The sequence below is a fragment of the Eptesicus fuscus genome, chromosome 17 (assembly GCF_027574615.1).
Source record: "Eptesicus fuscus isolate TK198812 chromosome 17, DD_ASM_mEF_20220401, whole genome shotgun sequence".
NCBI lineage: Eukaryota > Metazoa > Chordata > Mammalia > Chiroptera > Vespertilionidae > Eptesicus > Eptesicus fuscus.
Window position 1 is genome coordinate 11,428,130 of NC_072489.1, and position 19,610 is coordinate 11,447,739.

The 19,610-nt window shown below is 57.1% G+C and overlaps 1 protein-coding gene across 1 annotated transcript in view; it reads right to left on the minus strand.

The window, feature by feature from the left end:
• Window positions 1–933: 933 nt before the first annotated feature.
• Window positions 934–19,610, minus strand: part of ANXA11 (annexin A11) — a 46,083-nt gene continuing 27,406 nt past the window's right edge. Inside the window, exons 2-15 of the mRNA XM_008145297.3 lie at window positions 16,382–16,444; window positions 14,303–14,415; window positions 12,893–13,336; window positions 11,261–11,348; window positions 10,919–11,013; window positions 10,150–10,263; window positions 8,422–8,512; window positions 7,901–7,980; window positions 7,734–7,790; window positions 5,626–5,719; window positions 4,227–4,322; window positions 3,264–3,322; window positions 2,945–3,067; window positions 934–1,738 (exon numbers count right to left, since the gene is read on the minus strand). Coding sequence (XP_008143519.2) covers window positions 1,679–1,738; window positions 2,945–3,067; window positions 3,264–3,322; window positions 4,227–4,322; window positions 5,626–5,719; window positions 7,734–7,790; window positions 7,901–7,980; window positions 8,422–8,512; window positions 10,150–10,263; window positions 10,919–11,013; window positions 11,261–11,348; window positions 12,893–13,336; window positions 14,303–14,415; window positions 16,382–16,436 — 1,569 coding nt within the window. The 5' untranslated portion in view covers window positions 16,437–16,444 and the 3' untranslated portion in view covers window positions 934–1,678. The remainder of the gene's footprint in view (window positions 1,739–2,944; window positions 3,068–3,263; window positions 3,323–4,226; window positions 4,323–5,625; window positions 5,720–7,733; window positions 7,791–7,900; window positions 7,981–8,421; window positions 8,513–10,149; window positions 10,264–10,918; window positions 11,014–11,260; window positions 11,349–12,892; window positions 13,337–14,302; window positions 14,416–16,381; window positions 16,445–19,610) is intronic.

Genomic DNA, 19,610 nt, shown 5'->3' on the forward strand with positions numbered 1-19,610 from the left:
GCATGCCACAGAACGCCGACAGTCACATCGGAGCCGACGGAATCCAGGCACACAGCTCTGAGGCTGCTGGGTCAGCCCGAGTTCATGGCAACTTGGCCAATGCCAAGTGGTCCATCCCACCAGGCAGGGCACACCTGGGCACCCAGGGGCAGGGGGCCTGCCCTAGGGAAGGAACACCTCAGCCAAGCATACTGGGTCTTGGGCAAGAAGCTCTGGCACGGAAACTGAGGCAGAGCTGGCCTGACAGGAGGGCCTGCCATTGGTGCAGTGCCCACACCAGTTTCCTCTGGCTGGGAAGGCAGGCCTAGGTAGACCAGGTTCCTGTCCCGCTTGTGGCTGCTCCATGCCCCTTGGGTGATCCCCTCTTCTCACCATGTCCAAGGGGGAGGGAGGAGGTACCCCCAAGCCCTCCTAGTCTCTGGATTCTCTCCTTTCTATACTTTCTACAAAGGAGGTCGGAAAGGGAGTGAATAGAGACCTGTGACCCGCAAGCTCTGGGTTCTGGACATGACAATGACTTCTGGAAACTCTGCCCCTTCTGGACTTGCCCTATCCTACCACCATTAACCAAGGGGCAAGGAGCCTGCCAGGGCCACAGCCAGGATCACCCTCTCAGACGGAAGGGTCCTCAGGGAACCCGGCAGTAAGGCCTACCCAGGAGGCACGCATCCCCTCCTTCCAGTGTCCCTCCTTCGGACCTGAGCAACCCCCGCCCCCGTCCCTTGCTCTCATGTGACCCAAATCACCGCCCTTCTCAGTGTCTGGGCCCCACGTGGATTTCAGAAGCACCCTTACAACCTGGGTCCCTGTGAACTACTCATGCCCAGGTTTCCTGAGCACAAGCTTCTATGTAAAGCCACATAATTTCCCTGGCTAATAAGGTTGGAACCCCTGGGGACAGGGCAGAATCATGAAGCAGAAGAAAAGAGGCCATTTCCAGAATGTTCCAGAGCTGGCTGGCTTTAATTTAGAAACAGCTTTTGGCCATCAGCATCCAGGTGTAAGGCACATCCTCCATTACAGAGAGCCCTGTACCAGGGCTGGTTCTTCCCTGGTTTTATATGAAGAAGGAACAGATGACTTTCTGACCTTTTTTTTCTCTAAAAAGCAGTGAGTTTGGCAATAACAAAGCTCATGACACATTCTCACCAGAATCAAAGATTGCCCTGAAAGGTCCTCCCTTTTCCTCCTCAGTGAGGACATGGCACGGCCCCCGACCGCTCACACTTCCCGAAATGTGTGGCAGCAGAGTGGACGCACCTGTCTGGCAATGACTATAAAAAAATGCCTCCAAAGAACATTAAAATCATGTGACTAAAATGAAGCCGAGTGTCTCAGCTACAAGCAAAGGGCAATGGCTGCATGAGTCAGAGACAAAACATCTACTTTAGCAGCAAGAGGCTGAGGGGGGACGGGGGGAAGGAGACGTATCCTGAGCGTCCAGGCCAACCAGGCCCATGGGCACCATCAGGAGGGGCGGGTGGGCACAGTCAGGAGGGGCGGGTGGGGGGGCACGGTCAGGAGGGGCGGGTGGGGGACAGGGCAGAGGCTCCGCAGGTTGTCGGCACTGGGGTTTGGGGGCTATTTTGTGGGTTTGGTAGAAACAGACAGACATTCCTTTGGCCTTTTCCTAGCATCACTGTTGCTGGCAGGTGGACAGTGAGCCACCGGTCACGGCTCAGTCGTTGCCACCACAGATCTTCAGCAGAATCTTCCGGTAATCCCCCGAGGTGTCTCCCTGTCACAGAAATGGGTGCATCAGTGAGGGAGATGTGGCCAGTCCTGGCCTCCTGGATCCTCATTTTCTTCTGCCCCAAGTGCCCTCACAGAACGGAGGCCCATCCCAGGGAAATGCAGGCCCCAGAGTGGCCAAGACTCCCACACTAGGCAGCTAGGGCCTTGGCAATGCAGCTTGGCCTCCCCCAGGCCCCTTAAGAAAACCAGAAAGCGACATCACCCCAATATCGAAGTCAGAATCCGAAAAACAAACACAAATCTTAAACAGTCAGCACACCACCGCCCAGGGCTAACTACTGGTGCCACTTCCCCGCATATTTCTGAGGCTCCGATGGGGATTATGCTGTAACAGGAGTGTGTCTGTCCCACTTGGGAATGTGCCAGACTGACAGTGGGGGGCGCTGTATTATCTGGGCACCCAGTTCACACTGCTATCTCCTCCCCCTGAGACCACGGGACTTACTCCAAAGTGCAGCCACGCTTAGCTAATGTCTAATCATGTCCTTCCTTGAAGGCAAGGCCTGTGGGGTCTTGTACACGCCCACAGCCCGCTGGCACAGAAAATGATACTTTGAGGCTAATTACTAATTCTCTTCTACAGAGAGCATCATCGTTACAGCCAGGGCAATGGAGCTCGCTTCTCCCCTGACACGCCCAACAGTACATGCTAATGGGTTTGAAATCGGGACTTGGTCATGGTGACTGCAGTTGCAAGGCTCACGCGAGTTCGGAATTTACTAGTAACTGTCGGGCCACACAGACAGGGTACGCCTGTCACACAGCTCCGCACACGGTGACTGTCAAGCACACTTGATATGCTTTACAGGGACCGTCTCGTTCACGTTCACCAGTCCCAGGGGAGCACCAGCACCTGGCCTTGCGATGGGGAATGGGTTTGGAGGGTTAAGGTAGGTCACACAGATCTCCAGCGCGCAGAAGAGCCAGGGCTGGGCTCCACGCCGCGGGACTGACCCGAGCCCTCTGCACCGCCCTCCTTACTGCTGAGGGGTGGGGGTGGCAGCAGGGAGGACCTATTTGGGGGCAACTGGATGAAGAAGTAAAAGCTGAGAGAGAAAGGACAAGGTCCACAAACATGACGCCCAGGCCCTGCAGAGGCCAAGCGGTGGGAGCTGAGGGAAGGGAGAGACAGTGTGGTGGCAGGGTGCCCACTGGCCAGCGGGCGGCCCAGCCACCCCGAGGCCCGTACCGTGATGTCGTGGTACAGCGACTTGCCGTACAGCCGCTTGTACTCCGCTCTGATGTCCAGGAGGTCGATCTCGCTGCGAGACACCATGATGCGAATCAGGGTCCGGTCCTTTGTTCCTGCTCCCTAGAGAGTCCACCGAGGGTGTGAGCAACGGGCCTCACCGTCCCACCTTCCCGGGCCCCTGGTGCCCTCCTGCCTGGGGCCCTCAGTCCTCCTGGCTGAGCTGTAGCTCTCCCCATGCCTTCTACCAGGAGCGTTGGTCCCAGCCAAGGTGAGGCTGACCCCCCACGCCCCGCCCCTCCACGGGGAAGGTGCGTACCCTCATGGCCTTGTTGAGCCTTTCAGCAAAGAAGGCAGGGGTGTTCTTGAGGCATTTCACTGGAAGAGAGAAACACAGCGTAACTCGCTCTGCAGGAAACAGTCCAGGGGCCACCTCCTCCCCCTTCTCCTCCAGGGTCAGTCAATCAGCCACAGTCTCGGCTCCAATTCTTTGGATAAACATGCAGGGCCTGGACAGCACCCGGCCTCTTTCCGGGCAAAAGGAGCCATGTAGAGAACGGGATGGCGACCCCGCGGTGCTGCTCAGGTGGGAGGGGTGAACTGGAGATGCTGAGAACCTTGTGGAGGAAGGATGGCCGAGTGGGATGTCTCCCCAGTGTTCTCAGGCCATGAGGCCTACCACAGGGGACACGCAGGGAAGCAGGAGGGCTCGTCACCTCTCCCATCAGAAAGCTCCAAGAAAAGCAAAGCGAAAGATGGACAAACCGTGAGTTTCCCGAGTGGGTTTAGAGGGGCCAACCCTGAGGGGGGCGGGGGGGCGGAGCGCTGGCTTCAGAGGGCAGGGCGCGGGCCTGCCAGGAGCACACCGTGCAGGGAGCTAGGCCAGCTCTCCTCTAGCGAGGCTTGTGTTGCTGTTGCAACCACGTGTTTCCATCACAAACATCTGACAACTGCCTGCGGGGATGTATTTTTAGAGGAAACTTGGCGGGATGTGAGTCATCTCTTCCAGCAGGGCAGCTGGTTGCTCTCCCACGAATACCCACATGGCACGCCCTTTCCAGAGCTGCGCTTGAAATAGAAACAAGACACCTCCAGACGGCTGGGGGCGCAACCACACCGTGATGGGGAGCAGGGCGACCCTCCCATGTTTAGCCCACTGGGTCCTATGGTTCTTTCACTGCTCTGCCTGCCCTCGACCAGAGGATGGTGAGCACCCTGAAAGCTTATAGTACATGCCAGTCCTGGCGGGCAGGCGGCGGACACGCAGGCCCAGGACACCTACCCACAGCCAGCATGCCCTGCTCCAGGTCCCCGGACATCTCCCGGCAGATGCTCTTCTCAATGTCTCGGCCTGTCATTCGCTGATACTCATTGAAAACTAGTGAGAAGAGAGAAGGAACACGTTGTGGGCTGAATTCTGTCATCCTCCCTAAATTCACATGAAGTGCTAGCCCCCAGGACTTCAGAATGCGGCTGTATTTGGAGATAACTAATTGCCTTTAAAGAGGTAATTAAGTCTGCGCTGGCCAGGTGGCTCAGTTGGTTAGATCAGAGAGTGACACACATAGCCCCCCTCCATGGGGAAGTAGCGTACCCCCATGGCCTTGTTGAGCCTTTCAGCAAAGAAAGCTGGGACCAGGGCTCTGGGTGGAGTCACACCTCCTGAGTTGACCTCTTGCCATCCCAGAACCTCAAACACTTTTTTTTTTTTAAATATATTTTATTGAGTTTTTACAGAGAGGAAGAGAGAGGGATAGAGTGTTAGAAACATCGATGAGAGAGAAACATCGATCAGCTGCCTCCTGCACACCCCCTACTGGGGATGTGCCCGCAACCAAGGTACATGCCTTTGCCTGGAATCGAACCTGGGACCCTTGAGTCCGCAGGCCGACGCTCTATCCACTGAGCCAAACCGGTTTCGGCAACCTCAAACACTTTTAAAAAAATACATATTTTTATTGACTTCAGAAGACCCCGGCCTGGAATAACTACAAAGCTGAGCCCTGTGGCTTCTGCTTATGTGAACAGGCTTGGGGTTATGTTACTGTCTGCTTGTCTTTTTCTTCTTCTTTTTTTTTTTAATATATTTTCATTGATTTCAGAGAGGAAGGGAGAGGGAGAGATAGAAACATCAATGATGAGAAAGAACCATTGATTGGCTGCCTCCTACACATCCCCTACTGGGGACTGAGCCCAGAACCCTGGCATGTGCCCTGACCAGGAATCAATTGCTTAACCACTGAGCCACACCCGCTGAGCCCATTGGTTGATTCCTGCATGTGCCCTGACTAGGAATCGAACCTGCAACCTTGGGACATTGGGACAATGCTCCAACCAACTGAACTAATCAGCCAGGGCCAAATCAGCCAGGGCCAAATCTCTTTTTCTGTTCGAGATCACTTGGCCATGGTCACACAGACCCAGACAGGATGTCGGAATAGATTTGTAATAAACTTTTAAGGTGAAGGGAAATGTCTTGCTCATCGTTAGCCTGAAATCTTGGCTTACCCTGATATTGCATTGTGTGTCCACTACCCAAAGTCAAATCATCTCCCGTCACCATATATTTGGCACCCTTTACCCGTTACTATGAGGAGGCGAGAGCCCCATGCAGAGAGGAGCTGCGGTTGTACCTTGTCTGCCCTCATTACCTGGCCCGGGGAGGTCTGGGACTGCCTTACCTGCCACCAGATGGGCCCGGCTGCGGGCGCATAGGATTGCATTGAACTTGGACTCATCTGTTCCCAGGCGGTTCTCCCCAGCTGCGTACAGTTCCTGGACAGACAGAGGGGACGATGGCATGCCATGCAGGCTCCCTCAACACCAGGTCCAGGTCACCCACGAGAGCCGGGCAGAGACTCCTGGCTGCGCAGGCCCCGAGGGGAAGGGTTAGGACCAGTGCCCCGCTGTGCTCCATTACTGTGCAGGACCGGACACCATCCGCACGTCCCTTCCCTGGCAACACCACGGATCCTGAAGCTGGGAGAACTCGGACCCAGGAGAACCGAGGCCGACGGGAGCCAGGATAGGGCAGGAACTGCTTTAACCAACCAAGGGAGCAGCAGCACCCAGTATAAAAGAACGAGGGGCCCGAGTCCTCGCTCGCAGCCAACTTGCCGCGAGGCTCTCGGCAGGTCAGGGGCCCTCTCAGAGCCTCGTTTCCTCATCTCCACAATGTGAACACTGGACTAGGTTTGGGGTCACAAATCCAAAAGCCCAAAGGGCCAGCTACGTAACCCGAGGATACAGGGCCTGAGGGAGGTGGGGACCAAGGCTAACCACAGAGGGCGGCTACTTCTCAGCACCAGCGAGCTCCGTGACTGAGCAATGCAGGCTCACTCTGCCAGGCCCACGGCGCACGAGCAGCCAGATCCTGATCTAATGAAGTTCCCGATCTTTCAGAGGAGCATGGAGATGAGTATGACAATAACTGGTAAGTCAGTTACAGACGTGGGATTCATATGCGAGGAGCTTTCCCTGTGGTTGCATATGCCATGATGTTTGCAAATGGGCAGAATTTGCACTTGCCTGTTAAGCTTTTGAAAGTATGAGTCTAAAATATTTGCCAATTTGCAACCCTTGCAACAGATGGCTCAAAAGTGCCTTCCAGCCTCAGGTAACAGCTTTTAGATCTAAAGGCACCAACACGCAGGGGAAGAGGGTGGCCATCAGGGGCTCCAAGACCCCACAGGTCAAGGGGAGGCAGGAACAGGTCCAGGCCATGAAGGCAGAGCAGCAGGCATGAGACCTTGTGACTGAGGTCACTTCCGCATCAGCTGGGAAACAGCCCACACAGAAATAGGAAAACAGGAATGTTCCCACTGAGGCCAGAACCAGAGCCCGGGAGCTTTGAGATTGTCCGAGTCTAGAAATGGAAATGGGTGTCTCCAGCCAGGGGGGATGGTAAGGCAGACCCTCAGGAGGGCATCTGGGACCAGGGGTCAGTGTGCTCCCTGCAGGAACAGAGCCAGGAGGCTGGGCCCTTGTCCAGGCTCTGCCTCCATGTTTCTCTGGGCACAATGTCAACCTTTCTGAGTCTCAGTCCCCATTTGGCAAGCAAAATGGACCAGATCATAAGAGTGGCTCTCTTCCAACCCTAACAAGAGGGCACTCTGCAGAGGTGCTCTTCAACTTGACCGCTGGGGGAGACGGGAGACCACGGCAGTGCCCGGGGAAGCCTGCCGAGGCGGCAGGAGCAGTGACGAGGGAGAGGGAGAGGGAGGGCCGCTCCGTCCACCAGGGAGCTGGGCTCTCTCCAGACTCAATGCTCTGAATTCATTAGTGGAAACCCAAACTCCTCCAGAGGGGCACTCAGATGCCTGGACCAAGAGAGGAAATGGGGACGTCCCCCCTGTCTGCAGTTCACACCAGACTGGGCACAAGGACAGAATGCTAAGGCTGCACAATTAACGTGACAGCTGGTTTCCAGGCTCAAACCTTGAAAAGCTTCACAAGCAAGTGTGGGTTCTGCCCATTTGCAAACATCATGGCAATGCAACCAACCGAAGTGCCAGGTCACACGAAGTTCCACCTTCATAACCGTGACCTACCAACCGCTCTGACGGTCCTCGTGGAAGTTCCCTCTACAGGGAGGGAAACGAGCCCCACGGTGGGGACCTGCTCCAGGCCGCACCGCTGGTAAGCAGCAGGGCCTCTGGAAGTCACAGCATCGGGACCCACTCCTGCGGGTTCTCAGTCCATCCTAGACCTCCTCCCTCAGGAAGAAGGAAGTGGCCTCCCACCAGCTCAGGAAGCCCAGGCAGGTGCCTGATCTGGCCACCACACTCACCTGGACATCTCTCTGGACGAGCGACATGTCCACGTTTGTGCTTTCATCCCGGTTTCCCTGAAAGGAAACAGGCTGTGTGGTCAAGGCCACTCCCCGGGGCTGCCCCTCGCTCCCCTCCTTTCCCTCCCTGCTCAGGGAGGCCCCTCTCCGCTGCGTGGGAAACGTACCTGAGAGAGAGAGATGAGGAGCCGCTGGAAGTGTCCTGACGTGTCGCTTCGAATGGCCTCCTCCAGGGTCTTCCTGAATTCTGGGAGACAGAGAAAGGCCCACCTTGTAGCCCGGGGGACAGAGCTGCCCAATGCAGACACAGTCAACAGGGGGCACTGGCCAGAGAAGGCCCAGGAGTCCTGGGCTCGAGACAGGTGGCCCACGTGGCTCTCCAGGAACATACATTGGGAAATCCTGGCGGGGGCGGGGGGAAGGCTGTGAACTCCAGGTTGTCCCGGCCTCTTGCCAGGCTTGGCCCAAACCATGCCCAAGAGGTTTCCTCATCCCTCGCTTCCTTTAGTCACCTGTCCTGTGTGCAAACAGCAGGCAGGGTTGGGCCTTAGATCAAAGCCCCATGTGCTGGCTGTGGCAGGGGGTGAGGTGATGAGAATCCAGGAAGGAACAGAGGCCCTGGGAGAGGGTGTGGCCAGGCCAGGGACACACAGGGATCTGGGGAGGGCCTGGGCCTGGGGCAGCCTACCTGCTTGGTAGGCTCTGCTCAGTTCCCGGATGTGCTCGTTGTTGCGGGAGGCGAGGATCTCGATCAGACAGGCTTCGTCCGTGCCAGCCCCCTGCAGAGGGCACCGCAAACCAGTTTGTTACGCTCCCTCACTGGCACCCAGGAAAGAGCTGGCGCCGTGCCACTGCCCTGCTCCCCAGGCACAAATCCCGGCAACAGGAGCCACAGAGCCCCTGTGCTGCTGTCCCTCTGAGGGCAGCCGCGCCATCCCCCGCAGCCCCAGGGGACAGGGACGTGGCGATGAGGGGACCACACGGAGGATCGTCCCCCGTCTACCCACCGGGAACCTGAGAATCAGGTGGAGTGACTTGTCCCAGGCAAAGTGGGTTGAGATGGGGGCTCAGAACTGTGCTATCCCAAGTCCAGCGCATGAATGAGATGAGAACAACTGAGAGAATGGGTTTAAAGCGCGAGTGGGCATGCGGGAAAAAGAGCCTCAGAATGGACCGTGGGCTTCGGCAGACGCCCAGGGAAAGGCAGTGACAGTGAGGACGAGGGAGGACGGCAGGGACAGTGAGGGCGGAGGACAGGACACCAGCCTGGCTTCTGTCGGTCTGAGTCTCGGCCCTGCTGCGGACTGGTTGTGTAACTGTACACACGCCACTCGGCCCCTCTGGGCCTCAGCTCACCGGTCCATACAATGGGCAGCCACAGTCCCATTTTACAGGCGCTCAAGGACACACCGCTAGTCAGTGACAGCTGACCCCACACCTGGTTGCTTCCAGCACCCCACAACCACCACCACCTCATGAATGGCTGGGGCTGGGGCTGGGCAGAGGTCTAGGGGCCACTCCCAGGTGCCCTCCCCAACTGCCTCCTGACCCCTCGGTAGAAGAAGGCATGCAGGGTGCTTCAGGGGGGGCCTCTCCCTTCCAGCTCCACACCGAGAGCTCTCCCTCTCCTGGGGGCAGGCAAGGTCACTGCGCCTCCCCGCCTCGCCTCTCCGCCACGGAGGAAATGTTAGGTTCCTCCCAAAGCACCCCTCTGTGGGCTGCCCTCCCATCCACAGGGATCCCCACGGTGGGTCTGGGGATCCCCGGGGTGTACGGCATGCAGAGGATTCTCCAGAGGATTCTCCGCTTGGTCACAACGAGAGGCTGGGCAGACACTAAACCGAACCGAGCCATTCACAATGTGGACTCAGGGGCCGCTGGCCTCTTCTGTGGCTGGACCTCTGGCGGGTAAATGGACAGGGACCTCGCCGAGCAGACGAGGAGCGAGCAGGAAGCAGACGGAAGCACAGAGTGGACTCAGAAGCAGCGACGGGAGCGCCCGCCTGTTGTCTGAGTGACATCCCTGTCCCACCTGTCCCCACGCCAGGCTGTTCCTCTCTGTGCTCATAACCGATCCTCTCTGTTCTGCTTCAAGTGCTCCGGGCGCCTCTGCCCTTTGCTACTGAAGGAGGATGAGCCCACCCGTGCCTCACACCCCTCTACAGCCCCAGCTCCCACCACGTCATTAAGATGGAGACACTTGGATGTTCCCTGACAATGAATGACCCTCCGCTTTCCTCTTGGGGAGTCACCGGAAGGTCCCCTTCCATAGCACGTGGCCTCCAGCCCGAGGGGCTGTCGGAGCCAAAATGACAAAGGTAGCTAGTGAGCGGGCTAAGACACACCACGTGATCCAGGCCCTCCCCTGGGCTGTGTCCACATGTATGAACACACACATACACGCATGCTTACACACCTTGATGGCTTCCTTTATCTCGTAAACATCAAAGAGGATTGGGGTCTTCATCAGAGCCAAGATAGTCTTCTCGAAGTTTCCTGACAGTTCAGATTTCAGATCTTTGATCAAATCCTGATTGGATATTCAAACAAACAACAACCCTATTTAGAGACTCCACAGGTGATGGACAGGGACAGCTTTACAGATGTGAGGAGGGAGCACTGGCAGAAAAGCCGACGCTCCATCCCCAGCCCAGCCCTGCGGATCCGGAGCTGCGTTTGCTCCCATCCCAGGCAGTCCGTGGCACACTGGTGCTGGAATACCAGCCTCCGCAATACTCGCCCAGGTTCTACCTTCCTGAGATTCAAAATGCGCCCCTCGCATTTGTTCGGGAAAGCCTTTTCCTTCAAGCCCTTCTACCAGCCGAGCCTCAGGGTGGCCGTGAAGAGGGCAGGACAGCAGCCAGGTTCCCAGGAGAGGACCAGGCCAGGGGGAGGGAATCCCTTGCCTGGGGCTCAGTGATCGAGGCAGCGCCGGGGCGAGAACCCCATCTCTGACGCCTGTCATCAAATCTCAGTTCCCTGTGGACTCTGGTTTCCCCCTCAGAGCATCGTTCACCCCATCATCACCCCAGGAGATGCCATCAGCCGAGGCCACTGGCTGGGAGGGCAGCAGGAATACCCTGATGTGCCTCACTGCCCCAAGGAAGAGCAGGGCGAGCAGGGCTGTGCTGGAGGACGCCTCGTTCAGGGGACCAGCCTCCCTGGACCCTCCCCCGCACCCTCACCTTCCCATACGCTGTCTTGAAGGACAGGAGGATCTGCTGCCGCTGCTTGTTGGAGCGACTCCCCAGGCAGTCGATGATGGCCTGCTCGTCAGTCCCTGGAGGAGGAAGAGGTGGGAGTGGGCAGGGCTGGGGGTCGTGGGATGCTCTGCAGCTGGAAGACTCCCCAGGCATGGGTCCTCCCCTTCTTCTGGGCACCCCAATGCACCCCCACATCCATCTTCTCTCCACTACCACTAGGGCCAGGCTGCCTCGACCCAGTGACCCCAGCCCACAGAGCCACTGGGTAACTGCCTAGGGTATGGGGGGCGGGGGGTGAGCATCTGAGCCATCGGGAACGCTCACCAAAGCCTTTCATAGCCTTCCGCAGAACCTCGGCGTCTCGCAAGGGGTCAAAGCCAGGAGCATCTGTGATGGTACCTCGATTCCCAAACTGCTGGGACAGACAGACAGGTAAGATACTGCATCCCCAGATGCGACTGCCCCACCCGACTCTGGGAATGACCTTTATCTGAAAGTTGGGGTAGCTGAAGGAGCTCACAATGAACAGCACAGAGGAACCTACTGAGTGGTCCTACGTGGCCATTATCTGTCCTGCGTCCTGGTACTGACGCTCTGCCTGGCTCGCTCCTGTGGCTAGGAGCTCATCTACAGCCGAATCCTGATGCTGAAAATCGGCCCTACACCCAGGTCCTCCGGGGCTGGCCTGGGCTCCTGCTGAAGGGGAGGCCTCAGGCGCAGGAGCCGCTGGCTTCTCCTCGATGCCTTACCACCAAAGCATCATTAATGGAGCCTGGCTGGTCCACGGAGCACCTCCGTGCAAACTAGAAAAAGGTGACTCCTCTGGGGGGATGTAGGTGCCCACCCTTCACGATGGTCCAGCAGCCTGACCACCTCCTGGACCAGCACCAGCTCCTGGCACCTCCTCTGGACTCTACAACCTGCTGCCGCCTCACTTCTTCCCGACACTGGCAGCCTCGCTCCCAGCAAACTTAATTTCCCCGCCTCAGCCGTCTCACCCTGGGCTATCTCCTGTGGCTAACGCAGACTGATTTTAACAGTTAAGGAGATAAACTCAGAGAAGAGATGAGGTGGAAGAGAGGAAGGGAGGGAGGGAGGAGAGCAGGGCAGGGGTGGGGGAAGGTGGGGGGCAGGGAAGAGAGGGGAGCCCCTGTCTGAAAATAGTCATCAAGCACATATCACCAGCACGGCACTTTGCTGGCTTGGCCATGTAACCATGACAATGAATTCTAGGCTCTGCCAACACAAACGCTCTCCCAAAGGAGCCAAGAGCCGCTCTGAGGGAAGGGCCAACCATCTTCCCTACAGGGGGTTTTACAAATCCTCCCAAGTGAGCGGGGTGGGGGTGGGGGCCCATCCAGGAGCTGAAGACTCAGAGCTGTTGGGCATACACCTGAACCCAGGCAGTAAGTCAACAACAGAGGCATGAGGAGCAGCCGGACATTCACACCAAGTCGCACTCAGAACATCGAACCGAACCGGGAGAGACCGGGCAGCTCCCTGCTCTTCAGGAATTCAAACCAGGGCTGCGGAGTCTGAGACAGTGACACTCTGTTAAAACAAGAAGCAGTTACAGCCCTGGTCGGTTTGGCTCAGTGGATAGAGCGTCGGCCTGTGGACCGAAGGGTCCCGGGTTCAATTCCGGTCAAGGGCACGTTCCTCGGTTGCAGGCTCCTCCGCAGCCCTGGCCCTGGTTGGGGCACGTGCAGGAGGCAACCAACTGATGTGTTGTTTCTCTCACATCGATATTCCTGTCTTTCCCTCTTTCTTCCACTCTCTCTACAATCAATGGAAACATATGCTCGGGGGAGGGTTAAGACAAGAAGTTATAGCTGGAGGCCTGAGCCCTGGCCTGCCCACCCACACCCTCCCGGCCACGCTGGCAGGACTCTGGGCCACGCGTCTTGGGCCTTTGGAGCCAGGCTGGGACTGAGGGTAGCACAGGCTGGCACTCACCTGAGATGGGGGCACGGCAGGGGTGACGGTCCCGGACCCTTGAAATGCTGGGTAGCTTGGCATCGGCTGCTGGTGCTGCCCAGGAGGTGGCATTGGTGACTGCCCAGGGTAGGTCATTGGCGGCTGCCCAGGGTAGGCTCCTGGGGGCTGCTGTCCGGGAGGCGGCATGGGCTGGCCTGGCGCAGGGGCCCCTGGGTATGACGGGTATGAAGGCATCCCAGATGGCGGGTTTCCCCCAGGGGGTGGGTATGAAGGCATCCCAGACGGCGGGTTTCCTCCAGGGGGCGGGTACATTCCGTACGGAGGAAGAGGCTGCTGCGTGGAAGAGGGCTGCCCAAAACCCCCAGGGGGCAGAGGAGGGTAACCGCCCCCGGGGGCCCCAGGGGCGCCAGGGTACAGGTTTGGCACGTTGGCTCCTCCGAACGTCCCGGACACGTTGGCCGCCTAAAGTCCACAAAGCAGAGAAGAGCCTAAGACTAACGAGCAGGCCCAGGACAACATGCAGACCCCACGGAAAACACCCAGGCGAGCAAGTCCAACCCAGTCCCCCTATCGGGGGAGAGGGGGAGCCTCCCCTCCTCCCTTCCCTGCCCTGCGCCTGCAGGCCCCGGCGCTGCCCTCGGAGCCCGAGCACCTGACACCGCCCCACAGCACCCCGCCTGCACTGCTGACCCCCGCCTGCTCTTGTGCCCAAAGCCCCCACACTGGCTCTAGCACCGCATGGTTACCATGGCAACTGCCCGTCTCTTCCCAGTGGGTAACAAGTACTCCAGGGCTAAGGCTGTGGTGTGTTTCATCCACGAGTCCCAGTACCCAGGATGGGCCTGGCACAAGTTAGACTGCCTACTGGTTGCACTATTTACATTGAGCATACATTTGTTTACATTACAAAGTATAGCATTTTAAAAGCAAATCAACAAGTAAAAGTAGCATGTCTGCCCATGCTACCAGGAACCCACTCTCAGGCCCAAGCAGAACAGCCACCCACACATGCGTACATACACACACACACACACACACACACACACAGAGACATTTGTACAAAGCACATGCATGCATACACATGCCCACCCTCACCTCCCTGCTGGTCCTATTCTGAGCTCATACAAAAGGCGCTCAACACATTCCAAAAGGCACCACCCCACCCAACCCCGAAGAGCCAAAAAGGACCTAACAGCGCGCAATGCATCCCCCGTCCCTGATTTTACAGCTGGCAGATGTAGAGGCAGAGAGGGACAGTGAGCAGGTGAGAGCCCCGACAAAAACCCCTATGTCCTAAGATGCCCCTCAGTACACTCAGCATCCACACGTAACACACACAGCCCCCTTGGCACACTGGAAGCCAGCAGCCTTACACCCTGGCCATGCAGGAGTGGGTCTAGGGCAGCCCAGCAGGAGGGCTGGACTCACCATTCCCGAGAGGTAGTCCTGGTTGAACTGCCCTGCGTAGTTGGCCACGTTATCCAGCCCAATAGGGGGCATGTTGGGCTGGGGGTAGCCAGCACCTCCCCAGGCACCGCCACCTGAAAGCAACACCAAGCCTGTTAGCCCCTGGTCAGCCTCCAACAGGGAAAGGCAGAGACAGCAAGCTCCCAGGTGGCCGAGGGGCAGGCCAAGCAGGGTCTCGGAGACAGCACTACAGACCCCACAGAACACACAGGCAAGCAAGTCTAACCCAGTCCCACTGCCGGAGGAAGGGAAGAGGGGGCCTTCCGCTCCGTCCAGGGAGGGAAGGGGTGGTTCAGCAACACTCCCAAGCCCTCTGTGGGGTACTGAGGATGCAGAAGGTCAAGGGCAGGTCTACCCCCCCACCCCCACCCCAGGCTCCCCATCGTAGAGCAAGAGTGCAGACGCAAGGACAGGTCATTTTAGAACACTGACAGCAGGAGCTCAGGGAGCACTGAGAATCCAGGGAGATGCAAACGCGTGGTGGAGGGGGGAGGCTGCCACTGTGGCTGTTTGCTATCACAAGTCTGCAAGAGGCATGGAGGAGCAGGTTGGAGGAGGAAAGGAGATGGGCCTGAGTCACGTTAAACACAGACACCGTCGTTGTGGGGACAGAGGGGGACATCAGTAAAAAGCCCAGCTCTGGAGCCAGCAGAACCAGGACTGTGTCCTGGGGCGGGGCACCCACCACCGCAGTCCCGTTCCCCTGGGGACAAGGGGGTATAACTAGTGTTTGCTTCACATTGCCGTGCTGAGGCTGAGTTAACGCCCACGCAGGGCCTCGCTGGGTGCCCAGGCGCTATGTTGCCGCTGTCACTGACAAGCAGCAGGCAGCTCAGCTGGCGTCATCGTGCCGGCTGCTGGCCTGTTAGATGCATTTCTGTTCTCGCAGCAAACGGGCCCTGGGGCCTCGAGTTTGGCTTCTGCGCTGGCAGGGCTCCGGACACTCAGGACAGAGCCTTCCCGAGTCACCCGCCTGCTCTCTTGCTGCTCAGATGCTCAGACGATAGGATTCCTACTAGGGAGAGGGGACTCAGGCCAATCAGGACAGGGCTTGCTCGCAGCGCAATGGCCCAGTCCACCCGATGAGCCAGCGGCTGAGCTGCCTCCCAGCTCTGGGCCTGACCGTCACCAGGCGATGAGGGGGGTGAGTCCAAATGGTCTGCGGGGCCCTCAGAGCTCAGACTCCAGAGCCTCAGCTCTAGAGAAATGAATGTGCCCAGGGATCTTTTTTTTTTTTTTTTTTTAAATATATTTTATTGATTTTTTACAGAGAGGAAGAGAGAGGGATAGAGAGTTAGAAACATCGATGAGAGAGAATCATCAATCAGCTGCCTCTTGCACACCCCCTACTAGGGATGTGCCCGCAACCAAGGTACATGCCCTTGACCGGAATCGAACCTGGGACCTTTCAGTCCACAGGCCGACGCTCTGTCCACTGAGCCAAACCGGTTTTGGCAATGCCCAGGGATCTTGTGGGGCGAGGGGCATCGCAGCTCAGGCCACCTCAGGATGACCAGCCTGGAATGGTCCCTTCCCCCCCTTGTCCCAGGAGCCCTCATGTGTCCCTCCTACCCGGGGGGCCAGGCCAGAGAAGATGACCTCTGGGTGTGCAGAGCAGCACTGTGGCTGGTGCAGCCGCAGGACACCTGACCCTCAGAGACCGCCTTCACTCCCCCCCTCCCCCTCCTCCCCGACCCCGCAGGGGGACCCTGAGCCCTGAGCACAGAAGTGACAAGTCACCTGACAGTGCGCCCAGGACACCGTGCCAGAGGCTTTCGCTGGCTCTCTTGTTAGCATCTGGGACAGCCCAGTGGGGGAAGAGATCCGTGAAGCCATTTGCAAAGGAGACAAGGGAGCCAGGAGAAGCCTTTGCCCACCGCTATCGGTAACAAGTCACCAGACCTGGTCCTGGCCTCCCAGAGGCAGCTTCAAACCCAGGCTCTCCTGGCCTCAGGGTCCGTGCTCTCCTCCAGCCGCCACCCCACCTGGCTACACTGTGGGGGACAATCTCATTCCTCCCCTCCCCACACACACTCTTACCTGGTGCAGCTGGGGGGTAGCCGCCTGCGGGCGGGGGGTAGCCTGGGTAGCTCATGGTCAAATCTGAAAGGAAGAAAAAAACCGCTCAGGCTCTGCCGGGAGCTCCCACCAGCCTAACCAGAAACTTCTCAGGAGAACAGCAACAGCCCACAAGCCAGGCCCTGCAGGAGAAACTGCATCAGTCTGGACTGTGGCAACCAGTTTACCCTCCTACCTGCCAGGGCCTCCACACCCACACCCACACCCACACACCCACACCCACACTATAGGACTCGCCACCCACGAGCAGTGGGCTTCCCTGAAAACCCCTTTCACCTAAGCTTCACTCCCACCTCTGTCTCCCTCTTCCAGTGCCCTTATCACCATCCATCCAGCAGGGGGCCAGAGCCCATCTCCCTGTGCCCAAACTGAGGACAGCACGCCTGGGTTGGCCCCAGGCTACACTCTCATTCTCCAACCTCTGGTTCATTCCTCAAGGGAACCTGGCAGGGAATCATTGTTCCAGAAACAAGGCGGGACCTCAGGAGCTCACCTGATCCAGGAGGCGGACTCAGGCAAGTGAGGCAGCACCATGCTGCTCCTAAGATGAGGCCTGGAGCTCAGCAAGGGTAAGCGACTTGCAGATCAGAGGTAGAAGGAGGAAACAGGCCTGGAAGCCAGGCCGCTTTGAATACAGTCCCTCTGCCGTGTCCCATGCCAATTCAAATGCCCAGGAGCAACGCAGATCTGCCATGATATCAGCCACTCTTGCTAATCAGTGGCTGCTGCGGTTTGCAGAGGCACCCAATGACAGGTGAGGGAGTGTGACGAAACCTGTAGGCCCCCTAACAATCACTCCTGCTGGCCCGGTGAGCTGCTCCTTCCATGCTGGGCCCCACTGGTTCCCAAACTGCAGGGCACCAGAACCACCTGGAGGCTTGTTCAACTCAACAGTGGGCTCCACCTACAGAGTCTGGGTTAGAAGAAGCAGAATCTGCATTTCTCACAAGTTCCCAGGTGAAGCTGCCTGCTGGTCCAGGGCCCCACTGTCAGACACTGCTACCTGCCCATGAGGTCCCAGTTGCTCTTCTTAGCTGTGCTGGAGAACTGGGAATGCACTTTTCATGGGGGCCGCAAGCCTTTAAGGTACTACCGGTCCCCACAGGGTGGGCCTGGTTCTTAGCCCTGTGGCTGAGGTAGTTTGTTTTGGTCTATGGGCAGAGCGGTGACTGTAGGCAAAGCAATCTTGAGGCCAGACGATGGCTAAGTGACCTTGGAGAGAGCTAGAACTGGCTACCTGCAGCATGGACCATAGACCCCTTTCCTTGTACACTGTGGTCTGATGGTCAAGATGTGAGTCAGGACAGCATGAACCCCAATGGGGCTGCCCTAAGGCTGGTTCATTTCCCTGTGGCTGGGGAGTGGTCAGCACAAAGCCCTCCAGGTCCTGCCATCAACCTGACTCTCTGCCAGAACCTCAGACCTTGCTGCTGGTTCTGAGAGGCCCGGGGATCTGAGTGATGGGTGAGCAGGGATGATGGGAGGCAGAGGGAACGGGCGAGCTGCGGCTGTGTCCTGACATCCTTCTCTCTGGAGACCATCACGATGCAGAAGCTTTGGGCACCAAAGACCCCTGTCCACTCCTCGTCTCCTCCCAGAGCAAGGAAGCCCAAGAGCCACAGCCACAGCAAGGTGGCAGAAAAGAACCACCACAAAAGCAAGAAACTACCCTGTTCTACCCCCAAAATAAAATTCAGCCAGATCAAAGATTTAAATGTAAGAAGTGGCCCCAAACCCCAAAGATATAAAATTAATGTTCTGCATGGTAAGAAACAAATAAGGAAAACAACATAAAGACAAGAGAGCCGGGCCAGTGTGGCTCCAGGGCTGGACACCGACCTGACCTATGAACCAGGAAAGTCATGGTTAGATCCCAGGTTGCTGGCTTGATCCCCAGTAGGGGGCGTGCAGGAAGTAGCCGATCAATGATTCTCTCTCATCATTGATGTTTCTATCCCTCTCTCCCTCCCTCTCTCTGAGATCAAAGAAAAACATATATATATATACACATATTATTTTTATATTTTTTTTAAAGACAAGAGAAATGACAAACTTAAGAAAAATGTTTTATAATAAAAAGACCACTAGAAAAAGTCAAATGATGTGAGCAGGCAATTACAGAAAAGGAACTAAAGATTAAAGATGTTCACTCTCACTATATGCTGAGAATCGCCAATGAAAAATACAGCAATGTCAAATTTAAAAATGACACCCTCTTTGACCCAGAGACTGGACTTCTGGAAGTGCACTTCGCAGACACACTGACACCGTGGGAGGGGACTGCAGCACTAGTTACAACAAACCCCTACGTGTGCCCTAAATACATCGCAACGGAGCCATACAATGGATACTCTGTAGCTACTTTTAGAATTAGCCAGCTCTATATATGGGGATATGAAATGATCACCATTATTAATCAAGGAATAATACTAATATTTTTTTTAAAAGAAAACCTAAACATACAAACTTAGTGGTGTGTGTGTATATACACACATGCACAGAGACCATCCCTGGAACAAGAAACAAGAAACTGGGTAACACTGGTTGCTTTTGGAGAAAAAAGTGGAGACAGAAATGAAGCTTACTGTTTACATTTGCATTTTTTGCCACGTAAGTATTGCCTATTAAAAACAACTTTAAAAAGGCCCAATTCAGGTGGGGATTTCTGAGCTCACTGGAGGCTGCGGCTGTTCTTGCAAGATTTGTATAACACACACAGGGTCCATTCAGTCCAAGACAGCCCCTCTCTGAGCCTGGGGTTAGCACGACTAAATAAATATACCAGACTCGGGCCTGGACCCCGGACCGCAGGTCAGCCTCCGCCTGCCTCCAGGGTGCTCGCCTGCCTTCAGGGTGCTCGTGGCGAGTCCCCAGCAAGAGCCAGGACCTCCCCTGGCAGGGTCTGCCCTCGGTGCCCGCAGGCTGGGTCCAATCCCACGTCCAAGGAGCAGTCCTTCCTCTCTGGGTCTCCCTCTCTCCCCCAAGACCTCCAGGCTCCCCTCGTGAGAACAGCCATTTCCCCACCACCTCCGGCCTGGAGTAGTTTCAGGGCTGCGACCCACTCCCTTGTTTTCTCAGAGGCCCCAGGTGTGGGCTGGAGAGTGCAGGCGGGACCATCCTCTCCCTTCCCCCTCCTACCTCCTGTACTGGCAACACTGGGGTGTTCCGGATAGCCAAGCCCTGAGGCAGA